Source organism: Notamacropus eugenii, chromosome 1 (assembly GCF_028372415.1).
Source record: "Notamacropus eugenii isolate mMacEug1 chromosome 1, mMacEug1.pri_v2, whole genome shotgun sequence".
In the NCBI taxonomy this organism is placed as follows: Eukaryota; Metazoa; Chordata; class Mammalia; order Diprotodontia; family Macropodidae; genus Notamacropus; species Notamacropus eugenii.
Window position 1 is genome coordinate 307,893,013 of NC_092872.1, and position 22,581 is coordinate 307,915,593.

Here is a 22,581-nt window from a genome sequence, read left to right on the forward strand (position 1 = left end):
TAAGAGTCCAATACATATATGGCATTGTTTCCAAACTTTTATCTATCATGTAACCAGCCCAGTTTAGACTCCTGTCACCTCTTGCCCAGATTATTATAGTAGTCTCCTAATTGACTTCTGGGCATCTGGGCTCTTCCCCATACCATCTTCAGCTTCCTCCACCTATCTTCCACACAACTACCAAATTAATATTCCTAAAACACAGATCTGCCTGTGTCACTTCTGTGCTCAAGAAATGTCTCTGGCTCCCTGGGACTTCTAGAATAAAATACAAATGCCTCTAATGCTCAAAAATCTTCAAAATCTGGTTCTAATCTATTTATTGAGGCTCCTTACTCAGCCTCATGTATTCCACATTCCAGCCAAACTGGATGACTTATTGCTCTCCCATGAACATCATTCTGCCTCCTGCCTCTGTCTTTGTACAGGAGATGCTCTCTCTCCTTACTTCTGTTTGAGACCTCTTGCTGCCTTGGAAAGCTCAACTTAAGTGTCTACAAAAGGCCTTTTCTGAGCTCCTAAGCTGCTAATGTCCCTTCCCCCAACCACCATTATTTTATATTTGCATGTGCTTATATATACATGTTATAAACTCCCAGTAGAATGTAAGCTGCTTAAAGGCAGGGACTCATTCTGTTTTTGTTTTAAAAGCCTGAATCTAGCGTACTGCCTGGCACATAGTAGGCTCTTAACAGATGTTTGTTTAGGTGAAATAAATGGACTCATCTTCATTATCCTCTTTGTAGTGCATTCTAATTTACCTATGTTCTTTAAAAAAAATGCGGCACTTTTGCTCTGGAGACTTTTTCTCTCATTGAAGCTTAAATTGTTTCAGGAGGGACTGAGATATTAGAGGCAGCTAGGTGGTGCAGTAGATAGAAGACTGCATTTGGAGTCAGGGAGATCTGAGTTCAAATCTAGCCTTTCTATCTGTGTGACCCTTGTCAATTGACCTAACTTCTCTCTGCTTTAGTTGCATTATCTGCAAAATGGGGACAACTATAGCACTTTCCTCTCAGGTTTGTTGTGAGGATCAAGTGAGGCAATATTTGTAAAACATTTTGTAAACCTTAAAGAGCTATATGTTATTACATTCAAAAGTCCCTTGATATCTTCATAATACAACAGCATCCCCTCCTTCTCTTCTTTGCCAAGGTATGGGACTATAATTGTAGAATACTTCCTATGTTGATGCACAGCTAGGTGGACCAATGCATTAAGGGCTGGATTAGCAGTCAGGACAGACTTTAATTCAAATCCAGATTCAGATACTTACTAGCTATGTGACCCTGGGAAAGTTGCTTAACATCTATCTGTATGGCTCACTTTCTTTACTTGTAAAATAGGGCTAATAATAGTGCCTGCCTCTCATGATTGTTATGAGGATCAAGTGATATAACAACTTTTTAAAATTAAACTAAATTTTTAAATTTTTATTTTCACTTCCAAATTCCCTCTCTCCATCCTTTACCTATTGAGAAAGCGAGAAATGTAATATCAATTATACATATGAAGTCATGCAAAACATTTCCACATTAATCATGTGAAAAAAGCAAGAAAAATAAAGTGAAAAATATACTTTTGTTTGAATTCAGAGTTCATTAGTTCTCTCTCTAGAGGTGGATAGCAATTTTCATCATTAGTCCTTTGGAATTGTCATGGATCATTGTATTGATCAGAGTAGCTAAGTCTTTCACAGTTGATCATCCTTACAATATTGCTGTTTCTATGTATAATGTTTTCCTGGTTCTGTTCACTTTGCTTTGCATCAGTTCCTATAAATCTTCCCAGGTTTATACAATAATCAACGTAAAGTGCTTTATAAACTTTAATGCTACCTGTCATTATATTGTCAGACCTAGTTGATACATGGATTAATTTTAATGAACTGCTTTATTTTGCTCTCCTTTTATTCTTTGTTACAAAGGGATGGTTTGCTGGGTGAGGGAAGAAAGACATATTTAGATAGTAATGTGATGTAAAAACTAATATCAGTAAAAAATAAAAAATTTCTGAAATAAGGTAACAGCTTCTTATCATTATGAAAATCCACTAGTTTCTAATCATGGAAAAAAATGTCAACTTATAATGACTCCTTGTCTGCTTTTTTATTTCTGTAATTAGACTTGCTTTTCTGATGAAGGGATCCTGTGTCAGCTTGATCACCACATGGAAGCCCTGAGGGAGCTGAATGAAGAGCTGACTTCAGAGGAAAGTCGACAAGAAATAAGGAAAACCATTATAGAATATGGACAAAGACAAAACGAAATTAAGAATAAGGCTTCTGAGATTTATATGATGCTCCAGGCCCTTAATGAAAACACTCAGATGCCTGAAAAAAAGTTGGTATTTCATAAGAATACAAGAAATTTCAGGGAAATAAACTATTTATAAAACAATTTTCCTTCCAAAACTTATAGCAAAAAGAGTTATAGAGCATTTTAACATTGATGATATTGCTTTTGGGGGTTTGAAGTTTATGGTACTCTTTTAAATGAAAATTTCTGTTACTTCCTAGGAAGCCTCTAAATGCATCTGAGAATGGTGGAAGGGATTCTGGGAAGGTGGCACAACCTTCCAAACCAAATGATGCGACTTCACCTGAAGAGGTATACTATTTGGATGATATGATACCAAGGTTTACAACCCACTTTACATGTCAAATGTTACTTGATTCTTAAAATAACCCTGTAAAGTAGCTGCTATTATTATCCCCATTTCACAAGTATGGAAATAGGCTCAGAATGGTTCAATGACTTGCTTAAATTTACATGGTTAATAAATGAGGCTGGATTTGAATTTTGGTCTTCTTAACTCAAAGACTAGGTCTCTAGTCACTGCATCACCTAGTTGCCTCTTAGAAGAAAATTCAGTGAAGAAAGTCTTCAGTACTATAATACACATTAGATAAACTTTCCAATAAAATAGATTCTTTTTCATCCAGAATGGTTGGGAAATTTGGATTCTGGTTAACTGAGGTACTGTACTTCAGAGTCACAGAATTTCCAGAGTTAGAGGAAACCTCCAAGGTCATTTAGTTTGAAAAAAAGGATCCTCTTTACAAAGTACCTGACAAATACTGACATTCAGCCTTCACTTGACCTTAAGAGATGGGAAACTTGCCATCTCCAGAGGTAACTGAGTCTGTTTTAATGAAATAGGTAAAATAAAGCCCCCCAAAACACAATATATTCTTTATTTTCTCATCTAGAATTCCCTCATGATAACTTATATGTCATTATCATGAACATTAGCAATTGCTATCATAGCATTATTATACTTATGTTATTAGGATATTAACCCAAATATATACTAAGATATGTACATATTATTAGTGGGACAGCTAGGTGGCACCCATAGCACTAGGCCTGGATTCAGGAAGACTCATTTTCCTGAGTTCAAATCTGGCCTCAGATACTTACTAGCTCTGTGACCCTAAGCAATTCACTTAATCTTGTTTGCCTTAGTTTCCTCACCTGTAAAATGGGTTGGAGAAGGAAATGGCAAGCCACTGCAATATCTTTGCCAAGTAAACCTGAAATAGGGTGACATAGAGTTGGATATGAGTGAACAACAACGTTATTGATACTGGAAATCCCTTAAAAAAACCAAACTTAATATAAGTTTTTAAAAAATTTGTGATTTTTCTTCTTAAAAATTTGTTTATTCAAAATTCCAATAATTTGGGCTTTTCAGAAAATAACTCCCATATAAATGGGAGGTTCCAGAATGATAATACACCAGTAAAGAAAGGTTGACAGTGTAACACTATAGGCAGTTGTGGGACACAATGGCTTTCCTGCTGGACTTGGAGTAAGGAAGGCCTGAATTCAGAACCTATCTTAGACACTTACTGCAGTGTGATCACTTGGACTTTCTGCTTCATCTTGTCCTGTCAGCTAAAGCACTGGGCTGGAGTCAGGAAGACCTGAGTTCAAATTCGGTCTCAGATACTTGCTAGCTGTATGACTATGGGCAAGTCACTTAACCTCTGTCTGCCTTAGTTTTGTCTGTAAAACAGGGATAATAATAGCATTTGCCTCCTAGGGTTGTTGTCAGGATCAAGTGAGATAATAAGGGTAAATACTATACATAGTATTCCACACATAGAAAGTACTGTATAAATTATATTTATTATTATTAAGATGGGGGCAATAATAACACCTTTGTCCTGGGGCTGCTGTGAGGATCAAATGAGATTATAATTATTGAGTGCAAAGCTTAGTGCCTGGATCATAGTAAGTGCTTTACTTACTATTACACAAATTAGCTATTTGTTAGCTATTACACAAATGTTAATTATTATTATTATTAAGATGATAATAATAATAACATCTATTTCCCAGGATTTCTGTGAGGACCAAAAAGATATAATATTTGCAAAGCATCTGGCAAACCTTGAAATATTATGTAAATGCTAGTTTTTGTTATTATTTTCACTCCCAGGTGATAGACAGAGGATTGTCTTTAGAATGTGTTGGGAGCAGTTCCGTCAGTGTGTTGACTCCCTAGTTATAGGCAGGTGTCTTCTTTGCTACTGGAGTGTGTAATCTCAGCTTCGAATCTTAAATGATGTTGTAACTCCTACTTGGAATAAAGAATCAGTAACTGCTCTAGGAGGCATTTTTGGAAGATAACTGGTTTTTGGGAAAGGCTGTGTTGAATGTTTTTCTTTTTCTCTTAGGCTTCTGGATCTGCTAGTTTTGACTTAGAATACTTCAGCATATTAAAGCATCACGATGATGAAAGGGATACAAAGGATGGTGGTGTGCCTTTTAAGAAGTTGTTGGAAAGGTAAATTATTTCAAATAAACTGCTTATTGTAGAGGCAGTGAGGTATTGAGGTAGAGAAGTGGATAGAGCACTGGGCCTGAAATAAGGAAGACAAGTTCAAATCTAGCTTCCAACACCTCTGATCTGTGTAACCCTGCCTCATTTTCCTCATCTGTAAAGTGGACATAATAATAGGCTTGCTGTTAGGCTCAAGTGAGATAATATTTGCAAAGCACTTAGCACAGTGCTTTCATAGGATTTTAATTATCCTTTTGTCCTTTTTTAAAGCACTGATTTTGGGCAAGGAATAAATTATGAAGGCTTTATATTTTGATGTGCTTTTATTATGCTTTATTCATGAGTTTATATGAAGTCCATTTCCTCTAACAAGTAGCTTTCAGCTAACATATGGGATTTGTTTGCATGTAATTGAGGGTGTCATTTTCATTTTAGAGTCTTATGGGGGTGTTTTGGCCTCGGTAAAAAAAATAAAATTCTTTCTTTCTTCATTAATGTCATTTTTTTTCTTAGATATGATTCACAGAGAGATAACCTAGAAATGCAATTACAAATCAACAAAATCAGAGTTCTTTCTGACTTTCCTAGTGAAAAGGAAAGGAGTATCTCTTGTTTACAAGATAAATTAGCAGATCTACAGGTAAATAGTTATACTCAATATCTATTTTTTTCTTGTTTGTTAGGGAAAAGACCACTGTCCATGATTATATACTTATAGTATTTCATGTGACCGCACCTATTTATTGAGGAATTGACTGGTTTCTCCAAAAATTGACCCATATGATATTCTACTTTGTTGTGGTCTACCTCTTATGTGATCTTACCTCACGCAGTGAGTTTTGGTCAAGGACAGTATACAGAAGGAATTTCAGGATAACAATTTATTTGCTACTAGTGGCACAGATAGATTGCAACTTATTGGCAACTTGTAGTTGCATGTGAGAAGCAAGGAATAGAGAGATCATTTAAGAAACGTATGATACATTAGATTATAAGCTCCTTGAGGGAAGGAACTGGTTTTACTTTTCTTCGTCTCCCTAGCACTTAGCATGGTATCTGGAACGTAGTAAGTGTTTAATAAATGCTAATTGACTTTACTTGGAAAAGGAGGTGACCAAATGTGTTCATTTCTTTTGCTTGGATATGGTTATTTGTTACAAGGGAGGATTTCTTTTATGAGGGGAGTGTATAGTTGGGAAAGGAGCATTAATGGCAGTAATGCTCCTCAAAAAAGAAGAAAAGAAGAATTTTAAAAATACAGAAGCAACAGAAAGAAATTTAGAGGGAGACAGAGGAACTGGACAACTTTGAAACTATTTCTTGTATGTATGTACATATATGTATATATATATATATCTTTAAAAAACAAGCTATATATAATAGCTGTTTCATATATAATCCCTCTTTTCTGTTTTTTTTTTTGTATAAGGAAGGGTTCACATTTGTTGGTGTTGTCAAATTCACAAAACAAAAATTTTTAAAAACTTGTAAAACACTCTTTGAAAAAAGAAGAAAAAGAGGTAGTCAGTCATGTTGCAAGAGTGGAAGATCCCTTGTCCTATGTAATTTCTCATACAATATCCATGGCACAGAATAATGCTTCTGTAGTAGATGAATGAATAAGACCTAGAGGAAGTTCCTTGTATGACATATTGTGTGGACCCTCTGGAAAGGAAAGAAGAGACAGAGACACATTGGGTGGTGTGTGTGTGTGTGTGTGTGTGTGTGTGTGTGTGTGTGTGTGTGTGTGTGGAGAGAGAGAGAGAGAGAGAGAGAGAGAGAGAGAGAGAGAGAAAGAAGGGGAGGGAAGGGAGGAAGGGAGGGAGAATATATGAGAGAATATAGTCATATAGTCATGGGTAGGTTGGTAAATGTTTAACAACTGGTTTTCCAAAAAGAAAAAAAAAGTATTCACAACACACTATTAAATTTAATCTGCAAAATTAACATTTTCTCCATCATTTTCTGAAGTCTAGAAAATTAAAAAAATCAAGACTTGATTTTGCAGTTTGCTAATTTGCAAGGTGTAGATGGTCACACTGAAAATATAATAGTTGGCTCTTATGAGCAAGTATGATCTGGTTCCAGTACACCCTGAATATAGTTAGCATTTGCAAACTAATTTCATTCACTTTTTATCTGGTTAATCTCAGTTTTAATATAATCCACGTTCCTTCTAGTTTAGACTACATAGACTTGCTTTTAAGGGGCAAAAGAATGTATTGATACATCTTCTAATATTTCTTTCAAATTATGTTCTTTGTCTTATGTTCAAGGAAAAGGTGATAGTATACACTTGGAAAGATACTGTTCACTAGCATTGTTTAGGGAAGTGAGAGCAGAATTTATCCCATTTTGCACTGAAACACAACTCATTTGTAAATTGTGATTATTCATGTGGAATTTTGCTAACTTTGCCTCTATGCCCAGTTAGTAAAATATGAAATTTTAGAATATGGGATTATAGTTGTGCCTTTATTAAAAATACGTACTAAATCAGTGTTTTCCTCCTACTTCAGATCTTAAAAAATGAAACTGATTCTTGCTGGACAGAGTTTGAAATGACTTCATCGAAGTTAGAAAATATTGTGGGGGACCCTGAAAGGTCTGTTCTTTCTCAAACAAGGGATAAATTAAAGAGAAAAGAGGGAGAGTTTCAAGTGACTCTAAGCAACAGGTATGATTAACAATAAATCTTCTGAACATGTAATTTTGGATTATGATTATGACCTGTTAACAGTAAAATTGTAGTCTCTGAATTATCATAGCACAAGGAAAGAAACCACCTGACCAATATGTTAAAACTACAAGTATCTATATCAAACAGTAAATAACTTTTTTTTTTTGGTATTGTTGAAGAGTGAATAGTAATTAAAATTTCTCTCAGGATTCTTATTTCCTCTCTCTATTCCTTTATTCAAATTAATTGAAAGTACATTAAGCACCTATCCTGTGGCCAGACACTGATGGTACAGAGATAAAAATAAACCACTTTTTTGAGCCCTCAAGGAGCTCATATTCTACTTGGGGTTGATAGTGTAGTTATCCCTTTCCCATCACAACTTTTATCATCACAGTTTCAATATATTGGGAATCAGCATGAGAAATTAAATGGGAATTTTGGAGGAGTTTTGCAGAAGCCACATATACACAAAAACCAGCAAATGATACAGAAAAAGTTTAGAAACTCACAAATGCATAAAATATAAGTATAGTATCACATAATATCAACCCAAATTTTACAATATGGTACTATAAACACCTTATTAGAGAAAAAGAAAAAATTCAGACTTCTCTGATACTAAGAACAGGCCAAAAAAATTTTACGTAAGTTTTCTAGATCTTAACTCCTCAATATGGAAGGGATAACTGTGTATGTAGGTCAGGAAATACAAGGTAATTATCCCTGACACAGGGGACAGTTTGGGCAAAAGCATGTAGACAATACATTTAATTTTATGTTTAGGGAACAATTGGTGGAATAATTCAGAGAATGTATAAAAGGGATAAGAATGAAATAATCCTTGAAAAGTAGGTTGGAGCCAGATTGTGAAAGAGCTTAAGCTGAGGAATGTGCTTATTTTTCTAGAGACAATTTGGAGCTACTGGAACTTTTTAAATAGGAGACTGACATGGTCAGACTTAGGCTTTAGAGATATGATTTTGGCTACTGTGTGGAAATAGATTGGAGAGAGGAGACATTTGAGACAGAGAAACCAGTCAGAAGGCTAAAGTCTTGCCAAGGTGGTGCCTATGTGAATGGAGAGAAGGGGACATGTGAGTGATACTACGGAGGTAGAAAAGACAAAACTTGGTGAGTGAATGGTACGAGGGGTGAAAGAGAGTGCAGCGTGGAGGAGGACTCCAAAGTTGGTCAGCTAGAAGACTTAAAAGATGAGGATGCCCTGCCAGAAATAGAGAATGTAGGAAGAGGGTTAGGTTTGGAGGGGAAAGATAATGAGTTTCCAACACAGAGCTTTTCTTCTTTCGTTCCTATGCTTTCAAGATCCTGCAGCCTGAGACACAAGAAGATCTATGTTACTGGGATCTTAAAGCCATCAGATATCTGAGCCTAATGCCTATCATTTCCTAAATCCTGTAATTCAGTCATGGGTTTTCCAGGTGAAAACTCCCCACTCCTTCCATTCTTTCCTCATTTTTTCATGCCTATCCATCTTAGTTCTACATCTCCTAAGTTCCTATCCTGTTTTGTCCTCTGGTTCCATTGAGCCTCTTGGAATCCCTATTCCGTGGTTAACAAATAGTTCTCACTTGATCCTCACAGTTATCATGTGAGAAATAAAATACAAATTTTATTATCCCCATTTTACAGTAATAAGAAAGAACACTGAATTTGGACTTAAAGGTACTGTGCTTATATACTAACTCTGCTACTTAATAGCTATGTGACCTAGAACAAGTCACTTAATTTCTTTGGAGCTTGTTACTTAATTTCTTTGGAGCTTTTCCCTCCTCTATGAATGAAAGCATTTAGAATTATTTGGTTTTTACAATCCCTTCTGGTTCTAAATCCCAATTGATTTACTCTAGAACCCTGGGTTGGGTATGGCACCTATAGTATCTATTACTTTGGTGGGGAGTGGGGCTGAGACTGGTAGATCATTTGTGTGAGGGGTTCTGAGTTGAAGTAGGGCTAAAGACAAATGGGTGTCTATATTAATGGTGAACCCCCTAGGAGTGGGGAGAGGGGTGTTCCAGACTACCTAAGAAGAAGTGAAGTAGCCTAGGTCAGAACAAAGCAGGTTAAATGCTGATTGACGGGGGTCAGGCCTGTGAGTGATTGCTACATTTTCAGATTGATAAAAGCTTTAATGTCACCTTCAGATAAAGAGACCTAGTCTCAAAAAAAGGAGAAGGAAGAGATGGAGGAGGCAGCATCATTGTAAGCAGTAAAGTAGTGGAGTAAGGATTTGAAACTAGGTCTTTTGACTCTTATCTCATGCTCTTCCATTAAATTTATTAAGTAACTTCCGTATACTTAATGTTTGGCTACTATCACCTCGATTCCCAGTCTTATCTGCTTTGTAATAATCTCTACCCTACTATTGCCTCATCCATGGTATGGAAATTTTACATTAAATTTCTTTTCTTACATACTTTAATAAAGAAGATCTCAAAGAGTAGCCTGGAAACCCATGCAAGGTCAAAACTATTTTCATATTATTAAACTAAACATTGATAAATATGACCAACACAAACAAAAGCTCTTGGCGGAGGACAAGAAGGGGGGGAGTTCTCAATAATTTTAAAGAGTATAGAGATGAAAAAGTTTGAAAATACTGATGTAATAGAAGGGTAGAAACTCAACAGATAAAGATGGGAAGAAGGATATTCCAAGAATAGCAGGAACAAAAGCATGCAGATGGAAGAACTAAGAGTAGTCTGAGAGATAGTGAATAGTCTAGAACTCTGTTATTGGAGTGTAACATTAATAAAAATAGCTAGCATTTACGTAGCTCTTTAAGATTTACAGTGTACTTACATATATTATCATCTCATTTGATCTTCACAATCCTTTGAGGTACTGTATTTCACCACATATTCATTGCAGATTTTATGCCAATTTAATTTTTTAAATGTATAATTTATTTATTTTCAGTTTACAACATTCGCTTCCACAAGATTTTGAATTCCAAATTTTCTCCCCATCTCTCCCCACCCCCCACTTCAGGACAATGTGCACTCCATCCACCCCTTCCCCCAATCTGTCGTCCTTTCTATCACTCCCCCTTCTATTTTCCTGTAAGGCAAAATGTACTTCTATAGATTTCCATTGCCTGTACATCTTATTTCCCAGTTTATGCCATTATTTTTGCAATAAAGTGCAGTGTGATAAGAAATACAGGTAATGGGGTATAGAAATCCATCTTGCCCTACAAGGAGAGGAAAATGAGGATAAGGGAAGGGAGGGGTGTGATAGAAGGGAGGGCAGATTAGGGGAAGGGGTATTCAGAAGGCATGGTGTCATAGAGGAGGGAGAGGGGAGAAGGGGAGAAAATTTGAAACTCAAAATCTTGTGGAAATGAATGTTGAAAACTAAAATAAAGAAATCTAAGAAAAAAGAAAAAAAAGTGAGGTATGACCATTATGAGAAACTTAAAGAAAAAAGGTGCCAGTATTACTTGTCTTTCGGTTTCTGTCAATTTTGCACCAACTTTTCACTCACTGAAAACTGTCTTTCTGTAGCTCTGTTTCCATGCTCTTCAGAGAACACAATCACTTTCAGCTTAAAGCCTGCAGAATAGTTTTTATATTTACCCATAATCAGAAAGAAATGCTTCACACGCTAATGTATCACTGGCAGACAAATTGTACAGTTTAGCTAGTGTGGGAAGATGCAAATCTTAACACATCACCTGACTTACTCATGGCAGCTTTGCCTCCCCACCAGCTCCCCTTGTGCCTACGACTCTTCGTTGGGTTGAGTGACAGTACCGTTAGTACTGCAGCACTCTAAACAAACCACACAAGTCTGCTTTCAGAAATATACTGACAACGCGTGTGCTTGGAGAATTCTAGACTTGTGGATTGCAATGTGCAAGAGATAAATGTGTATCCATATGCCACTGGTGAATACATTGCTTCTCTGCTTACCTTTTAAGCAGTGTGATTAACAGAATTATACCATGTGATGATTTACATGATGAAAGGTTATAAACCAATTTTTGGACTGGAAAATAAAACAGGGTGCAATGATTATGTGGTGGTAATGATAATGTGGTGAAATATGTTATTATTATTCACATTTTACAGATGGGGAAACCAAGTCTTAGAGAGGTTAAGTGAGTTGTCCAGAGTCACACAACTAAGTAAATATGTGAGGCAGGATTGGAACTCAGATTTTCCTGAATCCAAGTCCAACACTATTTGTTGTACTGTCCATAATATATGAATCAAACCAGAAAGATAGTGTACTTCCCTCTGGAAGCTCTTGAATGGCAAACCAAGCACTTTGAATATTACTTAGTAAGCAATAAGAAAAGACTAACGAGCTTTAGAGATGGCACAAGAACTGAACTTTTGGAATCACAACTTAGTGGAGTTGTGAAGAACAGAGGTAAGTGAAACAGTTGGAAACATTAATAATGACTGACATATACAAAATTTTTAAAGATTTGCAAAATATTTTACATCTTATTTCATTAAATCCCTAGAATGACTCTCTGAGGTAGGAACTGCAAGTAATATCACCATTTTATAGATGAGAAAACCAAGACTCAGACTGGTTGTGACTTATCCAGGGTCATGGTCATACAATGACTGTCAGAAGTGTGATTTGAGCTCAGTTCTCTTCTGACTCCCAAGCCAAAATGCACTGTGGGAGAATAAGATAAATCACACAAGCCAGAAAGAGGGATAGTAGTCAATTCCAATTGCTAACTGCATAACCTCGGGCAAGTTATTTAGCCTCTGTGGGTTTGAGTTTCATCTTTGGTAAAACAAGGGAATTAAACTAGATGACCTCTAAGGTATCTTCCAACTCTAAATCTAGGAGCCTGTGGTTTATATCAAATGCAGCAGAAGAGCCAAAGAGGATGAGGACTGGAAAAAAGAGGTCATTGAATGTCATGATTAGGAACTCAATACATTTGTAAGAGTAATACTAACAAGACAGAAACCAAAGTAAGAGATATTCAGTAGAAAGTGACAGATGAAAAAAATAGCCATAAAACATAAATAACTTAGGTGCTGGAGTGGTAGAGAGGGATGAGACACTTGCTAGATAGGCTAGAAGAGAAAATAATGTTTTCAAGTTGGGGGATATGTTTATTCAATGACAGGAAGAAATCAATGAAGAGGAAGACTGAAGATGAATGAGAGAAGGGGCGTAACTGCTGGATCAAGGTCCTTGAAGAGGCTACGTCATCTATTATTGGGTGCTGGGGATGAAGTTAGGAGCTTAGGAGAAAATATAAAGTTTTGAAATGATGACTCTTGGTCATCAATATAGGTTCAGGTTATACTCATCATTATCTACTTAAAATGGCAGGAGACTGTGAAATACTTTTTAGAAAAGTTTCTTGTCTTTCAGTCATGTCAGACTCTCTGTGACCCCATTTAGGGGTTTTTTTTGGGCCAAGTTTGGTTTGCCATTTCCTTCTCTAGCTCATTTTACAGATGAGAAAACTGAGGCAACCAGGAGTAAGTGACTTGCCCATGGTCACACAGCTAGTAAGTTTCTGAGGCCAGATTTGAACTCAGAAGAGTTTTCCTGACTCCTGCTGGCGCTATCCATTGTTCCATCTTGCTGCCCCAGAAAGGTTTCTACCCCAATGGTTAAAATAAATTTAAAAAAAAAAACCCTCTAAGTATTTAAAAGGATAAATCTGATATGCTAGAGAGCACAGACAGGAACAAATAAATGTTCCCTTTGCTTCTTGTATTAACTTCACTAAGTTTCCCCTTGCACCCTGATCCTGGCTTTCCTTTAGAACTATTGTGTGAGTACAGTTGATGACTTTAGATTCCTTCCTACAGTGCCATGACAGTGCTTCAGCTATTGAAGATGAGTTTATACAGAATTATTTATTGCCTAAGGATTAGGAATAGGTAAAGTTTTAGTGTATAATGGTCTCAATGTATGATTTATATGTGCTTTTGGTCAAATAATAGAAAGTTCCTTGAGTGCATGAACTTTTCATTCTGGCTTTATAAACCATTTTCTAGAAAGGAACCCTTACACAAAATAGGCACTTCTATGTTCGTGGAATTAAATTGAACTGAAACTGTTGTAGCATTATTTCCTATGAGAAAGCTTGCTACTATGGTTCTGACTTATCCCTGTGTTTACTTTTTACATAGGCTGAAATCCTTAGAAGCAGCATTGAAGATTGTTTTGCCAAAAGAAAAGGAAGCTGTTCTCCTTGGTGACTCAGGACAACTCCTTCATGAAATGGACGTACAAGAATTTACTCTAGTTGGTGTTGATGATGCTTACCAAAATCTCAAGGTAAAAAAGACTTTTCTTCCTGTATATTTATAAAGGAATGATCTCTTCTGGAAGATTCACAGATATATAATGTTTAAAATCAATAAATACAACTTTATTAGTAATTCAAATATAAATTCTAGTATCATAACAGAGAAGTCTTCATTAATGTAGATATGCCATTTATATCTTCAAATCTTTTTAGTTACAACTTTTGAGGTAGATCACTTAAGGTGATATATATTCACATATTTTTTGCTTTCTTAATGCATTAAAATTTCCATATATTCTTATGATAGTTCTTCCTTGGCAGTACCAGGAACCTTTGACATTAACTCAATGTGTCATCATGTATTAGTTACCTTTCAGACAGTGAATTTTTTGAGAGCAGAGACTATCTTTTGCCTTTTTTTGTATCCCCAGTGCTTATCATCTTGCCTGACAAATGCTTCTTGACTGACTAACATTAGCATCATAATATCCTTAACACATTGGCTTTTGCAAAGACATTTTTGCTTTTTGTTTTTTGACTCATCTAAATTCTTCAGACTGTCATTTTATCCTAAATGGTGGTTGATTTTGTTTGTTTTGGGGGGAGGAGAGAATGAGAGCAGAGAGAGAAAAGGAAGGAGGGGAAGGTGCTATGAAGTTAATGAAAATCACACACATTTCAGTTATGTCTGCAATTAGTGCTTTTTTGCTTCATTGATGTATTGGTTTGTTTTCCTTTGGGTAAGATTATTGGAGAGGATATCACATGATTAAATTAGAACATTCCATTCTGTCCATGGTTTCACCTTTGTTAAATTCCAGAGTATTTTTCAAGTTCAAGCCTAGTCTCATAATTTTGCTTGTTCATTACATGCCATGTCTTTCTTTGCCTATGTTCTAAGTTATTCTTACCTTTATTTCAGGATATCCAGAATAGCATATCAAAACAAATTGAATTATGTAACTTGGAACATCTAGGTAGCAATGCATTAAATGAATTTAACCCAGTGGATCTTCATGCAACTCAGAACATTATAGCAAAATATAAAATGCAATTTGAAGAAATGAACCACAAAATGCTGAACACTGAAACAGCTCTCAAAGCTCTTGAGGACTTTTTGGCCTCCCTGAGAAAAGCTAAATTTTCTATTCAGCCTGAAACAGATTTTTCAACAACAGATGTACCTGTGGTGCAAGGCAACACCTGGACAATAGAAGATGTGAAGAAAAAAATTCCACTAATGAAAGATGAGGCCAGATGTTTGGATCAACGTATGAAAATGCTTGATATAAGGTTAAAAAATGCTGAGCAGGGTGAAGATACTTGCTGTGAAAAACTCATTGAAGTTTTCTCAAAAATGATAGATGAGACCCGTGGACATAATGAACATGAGGATTTCACCGAACAAGATCAATTACTGGAAGTTTTTATTGCCAAAAATAATGAAATCCTTAAAAACATTAAGTATGTTCAGGACCAGATCAATAAAATTGGCCTCAAAGATCCAACAATTCCAGCGGTGAAGCAGAGGTGAGTAGTTACCATCAATTAGAATCTAAAAACAATGTAGGTTTATGGTTTAGTAGGAAGAGTACTCTAGAATTAGAACTTACGGGTTCAGGTCTCATTTCTGACACTTCTAGCTGTATGACTATGAACAAGTTATTGTCTCTGAACATCAGATTTTTTATCTATCAAAAAGAATGTGTATGTATATGTCTATACACACATATATAATGCAATGTTTTAAAATATGCTGGCTTTAAAATGCTGTGATGTGTTTGTTTATATTTGTTTGCATATATACTCACATGTATAATTATACTTTATTCTAATTATTCTCAAATAACTTTTATTTTTAAAAACTTATTAAAAATTAGAGAATCATCAACAAATATGAATAACTCTATATGCAAATAGGATAAGACAAAGAGAATTGTACATGAATCCACTATATATAGCTGTTTTTTTAATGTATATGTAAATATACACATATATATATACATATGTATGTTTGTGTATATACATATTTACATATGTATGCATATATTTCTATATCAGATTTATCTCACTGGTACCAAAATTGCCTTGCTTGTCCGCATGCCCCGCTGACCTTTTTTCTATGGATTTTTGAATGTTTAATTGGTGTTCATTTCTTGCCTTTCTCCTTTTTGTTCTCTCACTCTCACTTGCCCCCCAGTACTCCTCCAGCATCCAATTAAAAGCCCTCCTTTGTAACAAATATATGTAGTCAAGTAAATCAAATTTGTGATGTGCTGAAAATGTTTGTCTCCTTTGCACCAATAGACCTTCTCCTCTTCACCAAGAGGTTGCAGTAAGGCTTCAACATCAGTCTTCTGGAAACGATTGGTTATTACATTGATCAGAGTTCTTAAGTGTTTCAAAATTGTTCATACAATGTTTGGTCATTGTAGAAATAGTTTTCCTAGTTCTGCTCTCTTTGCTCTCAGTTCATACAAGTCTTCCTAGGATTCTTTGCATTCATGCCTTTCATAATTTCTTATGGTGCAATAATATTCTATAAGAGTCATGTATCATAATTTTTTTAGTTGTTCCACTATGGATGGGCAGCCAATTTGTTTTCCAGTTATTTGCTAAACAGGAAAAAAATGTTGTTACAATATTTTTGTATATAATGGTTCTTCTCCTATATATTTGATTGTTTTGTTTACTACTAGTATCAGTAGGCTAAAGGATATGCACAGTTTAGTGACTGTACTTTTCAAAATAGTTGAACCACTTCATATCTTCACAACACCATATTGGTATGCCTGTTTCCCATAGACCCTCCAGTAATCATTATTTTCCATTTTTGTCATCTTTGCCAATTAGATAACTTTGAGATAGAACCTTAAAGTTTTATTTGCATTTCTGTTACTATTATGGCTCAGAAATGTTTTTTTTTTTTTGTTATTGTTATATAGCTGTTGATAGGTTGAACTTCTTTAAAGTTGCATATTCTTACCTTTTGACCATTTGCCTACTGGGGAATGGCTCTATTTCCTTTATATTTGTATCATTTACTTTTATTTTTTGGGCATCTAGCTTTTATTAAAGAAATTTGCTGTAAATATTTTTCTCCCAGTTCACTGTTTTCCCCCTTTTTTTCTAACTATGCTGCTTTTTATTTTGCAAAATGTTTTTAGTTTTATGTAAACACAGTTGTCTCTTTTGTCTTGTGTGACCTTCTCCTTTGTTTAGCCCAAAATACTTTCTTTATGCTGAGTAGTAAAAAGTATTTCCTTCTATTCTCTTCTGATTTATTAAATGACCTTTTATAGCTAGATCCTGTATTCATTTGGAACTTCTTGTAGCATATATTATGAAATGTTGATCTAAGTCTTACTTTCCCTATTTTCTTTCCTTTTTCTCAGAATTGAATTCTATTTATTCTAAAATAATTGAAGTCTTTCTAGCTAGAGTGATATAAACTCTGATTTGAATCTAGTTATTTTTCCAATATATTTTTATTTATTTTGTTAAATATCTCTCAACTACATGTAAAAAATTAATATTAATTTAAAATTTAAAGTTAAATATTTCTCCCCCTCCCAGCCTGCCTTCTCCTTGAGAATTTGAAAAAGTCCAAATATTCATTACTGATGACTACTCCCCTTTATGTGCTACCTCCCCTTGTTCCTTTTTACATTAAATTTCATTTTTTAATGAACAAAAATCCATTTTCCTTCCTACACACCTCTTATGCCTCTCAAAGTAGTATGAAAAAAACCACCTCATAAAAAATATGCATATTTGAGCAAAATAAAATCTTTTATTAATCAAGTTAAGTTTGTGTACTTTGGTTTACTGAACATTTTGTTACTATGTTCAGTTAATTCTGGATCTAGTTTACCTAATCTGTTCTATACTGATCAATTTTTCTATTTTTAAACCAGTACTAAATAGTTTAGATGATTTTGCTTTGTGTATATAGTTTGAGATCTGTTGTACTCAGGCCCATTTTTTTTCCATTAAAAAAATTTCAATTCAGAGTCTTGCTTGACCTTTTGTTCCTTCCGAGGAATTCTGTTATTATTTAGAATAGATCTATATGGTAATCTGGTAATCCTTTGGAAGTTTGATATAACACTGATTCCACAAATTGATTTAGGTATTATAATTTTTTTATATAATGCCCTAATCATGAACAAATAATTCAGTTGTTTAAATCAGTCATTCTTGGGCTATGGGGGAGAGCTTTTACAGGTCCATCTGTGTACTCCATTATCTTGGCTCCACCTAAATATTTCATTCTTTCTGTAAAGAGTATTTTGTGGTTGAAGTCATGTAATTTCTGCTTATGTCCTCAGCTCCTAGATATTATATACCTTCTATAGTAATTTTGGGTGCAATTTTTTCTATGTATTTCTCTAAGATTCTACTGACAATATACAGAAAGGTTGATGATTTGCATCAGTTTCTTTTGTACTCCAATAATTATTGAAATTATTAATTATTTCTTTTAATTTTAGTTGAATATCTAGATAAGTGGATAGAGTACTGGACCTGGAGTCAGAAAGACTTGGATTCAAATCCCACCTGAAATACTTACTAGCTGTGTGATCATGAGCAAGGCAGTTAACCTCTGCCTTTCTCAGTTTTCTCAACTGTAAAATGGGGTTAATAATCTCGACTCCCTCACAGGGTTGCTATGAGGATTAAATGAGATAATATTTGTAAAGTGCTAGCACAGTTCGAGGTATATAGTTGTTGTTGTTATTGTGTTCATCCATTGTTTTCTAAGAAGACCATGACATCAGAGAAATGATGACATGACTTGCATTTGACTTTGTTTTGAGTGAGAGAGGGCTGTGCAGGTCACCAGCCTCACTTTGTCCTCCTGAGCTATCTGGATCCAGTGACTGGATATTCATCAGGATGACTGGAGATGGGCCAGGATGCAATGGGAGACCTTGGTCTTTTAGAAGGCACTCTATAAATGCATCCTTTTCCCCTTCCCTAATCAGTAAAAAATTTCTTTTATAACCAAGGATAAAATCATTAACCAAACTGGAGAAGGATTTGGATTACTATGCAGAGGAGATAAAGTACCTCAGAAAAATGGCCAGTTCTATTCCACAGTTGAAAGATGGAAAAGGAGAAATCCCAAGTCAACAATGCCAAGAGACAACATGTTTATGGGAAGATGTGAAATCCTCTGTTGAAGAATGGTAAGGCAAGAGTACTCTTCCAAAATTAAAAAAATATATATATATGTATATCCTCACCCCCATCAAATTATATTTGAAAATAGATCTTGCTAAAAAAGAACAACCATAATGCAGGAAATTAGGTGACAATGAATTTTATTGCAGAAATTCTTTGTGTAGAAACTAAGTCACCTAAAACTAGATTTTTTCATCTTTTGGAAATGGCTGGATCTGGATAGAATAATTGTGAGCATACTATCTGGGATAGTTATGATTTAAAGAAATGAAAGTGTATTGTTAATGAGACATTTCAAAAGCACCATCCTTTGTCAGCCCACATGTCTTGGTATGGTTTAGTAAAATATAGGCATTGTATAAATATTTGACTTTGTGAGCTGATAGGAAATTAATACTCAAATGCTAAGGATTGGCCAGCTTTGGAGAGATTATATTTTGGACAGAAAATGTAATCAGAGTTATTATTCTCTAGTGTTTCTCCCTGAAGTTAATAGAAGATAACTATTGTTACCTGTATGGTTGGTCTAAAGAAAATGTTAGTGTGGTGGTTCACTTTGGAATCTGTTAAGTAAATATAATTGTAGTGATTTTTTGTTTGTTGGTAAAGCTTAATATTGTGAAACTATTTTAACAGAAGAATTTCATCTTACTAAGTAACTAAGTAATAGTTGGCAACAGTGGATAGAATGCTGGCTCTGGAGACAGGAAGATGAGTTCAAATCCAACCTAAGACACTAGCTGTGTCACCTTGGGCAAGTCATCTAACCCTGTTTGCCACAGTTTCCTCATGTGTAAAGGGAACTGGAGAAGGAAATGGCAAACCACTCCGGTATCTTTACCAAGAAAGCCCCAAAATGGGGTCAAAAATATTTGGACATGACTAAAAAGCAACTGAACAAAATTAATAATTGGGCATTTAGAAAGGGAGAATTGTAACTTGTTAATCAAAATGTGCCTAAGTATAAATACTTCTTTTTCAAAGCCTTGAGCAGTGCCAAAGAGCAATGGATCTCCTGAAACAATACCAGAATTGCAAAAGTATTTTGACCTCTTTGATCCACAAAGAAGAGAGTGTAATCTCACTGCAGGCTTCTTATATGGGAAAGGAAAATCTGAAGAGGAGAATAGCAAAGGTGAGCTCGGGAAGCGTGATTGATCATGTTAATTTTTGCAGGGTGACTGTTGGTGCCTTTTTCTTCCTAAATAAAGGGGCATGACTTTGCCATTTTCTCCTTAGTTTCTTTGCATTTTTGCATAAAAATGTCAAAAATGACAGTAGAGACAGTGACAGGGAATGTTAAACTGTTGCTGCAATAATAAAAAGAGTAAAGGGCACCTTTAGAGGCCCAAGGAGAAAATAAATACTTAATAAGTTCTAGTTAAATGAATGCAGGTGAATGGAATGATCTTAGGATCTTTGGCTTTGAGTCTGTTATTGATGAATGTATTCACAGGGTCTCCAAATAGTATAGCCAGGGCTTGAAAATTAAGCTCCAGTAGAAACCTTGGTTTATTGGAAAGAGCACAGGATTAGGAAGCTGAAGTCCAGAGTTCTGAACCTTGTTCTACAGCTTGCTGTCAGAATGACCTTAAGGAGTGACTTACTTTAAGCTTTCTCTCCTTCAATTCTTCTGTCTCTAAAATGGAAATAATAATCCTTGAAAATCATACCCCGTCATTGTTGTGAGCCTCTAAGGTATGGGGCAATGCTATTTATTTTGTAATTTTTGATCTGGGTCTCTTAAACTTATTGGTTTTTCTCTTGGCTCTGGTCCTTTGAATGAACGAAGTAATGTAATACTATTTTGTGGTTTTGAGTTTATGTGTGGCTGTTACCATTTTCACCAGAGATGGATAGTAGCTAATCAACATCCAGAAGTCATAGAGTGAAAGCTATTTGTCACTTTCACCTTGATCTAACCTTATTTTTGCTTCTGGGATTGTTGTTCTTGACTAGGGAAAGTTCTAAAAACCCAGTTCAAACCAAATTACTCTTGGGGACATCTGTGGTTTGGAAGACTTCAGAGGTCTAGGATGTTTGAGAACATGTCTCTCCATGATGAGTTTCATACCTCTTACCTCTGTAAGGTGAAAAGAGTTTCTACATTGATCCAGCTCTGGTTCTGCCCACTCCTCCTCTGAAATTCCCCCATGCTACCAGTAGTATCAAGTATCTGTACCAGGAAACTCCCCAAAGAGCAAAAACAAAAATGAGAATGAGAATATTTATCAACCCTGAGCAATTCAGTGTTTATATTTTACAATGATTAGTTCTCTACTTAATCTTTTAAGTTTACCTCTAATAGTCTACTAATGTTCATAGCCTTTTTTATATATTATGAGAAAAATATTACTAGGTACAGTTTTGCAATTATGCGCAGTGTAACAGTATACATAGTATAAAACTGTACATAATACCAGTTCACAGTTTCATCTACTTTTTCTGATCTTTGTGTATTAAAGTGCTTATATTGATATTTAAGTTCATGATAAAGAAGAAAATTTATATTAAAAATAGTGTTGCAGAAGTTTAAAACTAAATAAAATGGATAATTTCCTTGTCTCTTTAGTGTTATATGCCTGGAATATCTTCCCCTCCCTTCCCTCAAATTCCTGTTAAATTTTTATCTATTTTCAAAACTTCCTCTATGAAGTCTTCCTGTATTTGGGAAAGATTTTTCCCTTCAAGGACCTTCAGTAGGACTTTGCTTCTGCTATTGTCCTTCAGTTGTTATCATTTCTTACATATTGCTATTTATTTGTATTTTGTATCCCCTACTGTCACATGATGTTCTTAGTGCCATTCTGGAAAGCTCTTCCTCTTCTCACCTTTCCTCTCTTCTCCTTCCCTCTTCACCTTATTTTCCTCTTCCTTCTGTGCCCTCACCTTCTGTGCCTTTCTGCACATAAGCACTTAAATAACTTGTTATATTCAGTTCATGAAATGTAAAGCCTTTTGAGGGATGGATTGAAAATGAATAAAATGGCATCTGTAAGTCTCTTTAACTCTCCATAGCACTGCAACAAAATTATTATTAACTTTTGTAGAAAGATTTGAATATTCAGGTCTACTGAATGCTGTTTATGTTTTTCCTCAGAAAAAACCCCTTTTTCCCTATGTCTTCTTAAGTTTCTTTGAAAAACTTTTTACTTAATCCCGAGATAGCTACACCATTTTTAATATAAACCCAGAAAAAGACTACATTACCTTGCTACTTTTCACCAATGTGATGGAAATTTGATACCGCTGTGAACTTCTTTCTTCAGAACATTAGAAAACTGAGTGTTTGGTTCCTAATGCCAAATTCCCAACCACACTGAGAGACAGAAGAGTAGAAGAAATACGAGAAAAATAGAGCCAGGGGATTAGCAAACCTTAGGAAATGTCAGAACAAGATTTTTTGCCATTATGTAAAACTCTCATTCATTGTGAAACAAAAACCACAGTTTCTGTCTCTCTTTAAAAGTTCCCTATCTTACCCATCCCTTTCAGGAATTGACTGTGACTATATAAAAGTAGACTCCATTGTCTATAGAAAATGTTATTTGTTTTGGTCATATTATAGGCACTAGGTGTCAGTGTTTTCTAGTTTTACGTATTGGGAGACTGTGAGATTGGTGGATTCATTAGAGTAATGAACTTTGGATGTATTGAATTT

General features: G+C 35.1%; 1 protein-coding gene across 5 annotated transcripts in view; it reads left to right on the plus strand.

The window, feature by feature from the left end:
• The window catches only part of SYNE2 (spectrin repeat containing nuclear envelope protein 2), a 416,605-nt gene that overhangs the window by 143,563 nt on the left and 250,461 nt on the right, over positions 1 to 22,581 (plus strand). For all 5 annotated transcript variants that reach the window (XM_072629431.1, XM_072629430.1, XM_072629434.1 and 2 more), the window contains exons 24-32: positions 2,125 to 2,342; positions 2,519 to 2,609; positions 4,685 to 4,794; positions 5,305 to 5,431; positions 7,311 to 7,468; positions 13,615 to 13,762; positions 14,656 to 15,263; positions 18,746 to 18,925; positions 19,905 to 20,055. In XM_072629431.1, the coding sequence (XP_072485532.1) occupies positions 2,125 to 2,342; positions 2,519 to 2,609; positions 4,685 to 4,794; positions 5,305 to 5,431; positions 7,311 to 7,468; positions 13,615 to 13,762; positions 14,656 to 15,263; positions 18,746 to 18,925; positions 19,905 to 20,055 (1,791 nt within the window). The remainder of the gene's footprint in view (positions 1 to 2,124; positions 2,343 to 2,518; positions 2,610 to 4,684; positions 4,795 to 5,304; positions 5,432 to 7,310; positions 7,469 to 13,614; positions 13,763 to 14,655; positions 15,264 to 18,745; positions 18,926 to 19,904; positions 20,056 to 22,581) is intronic.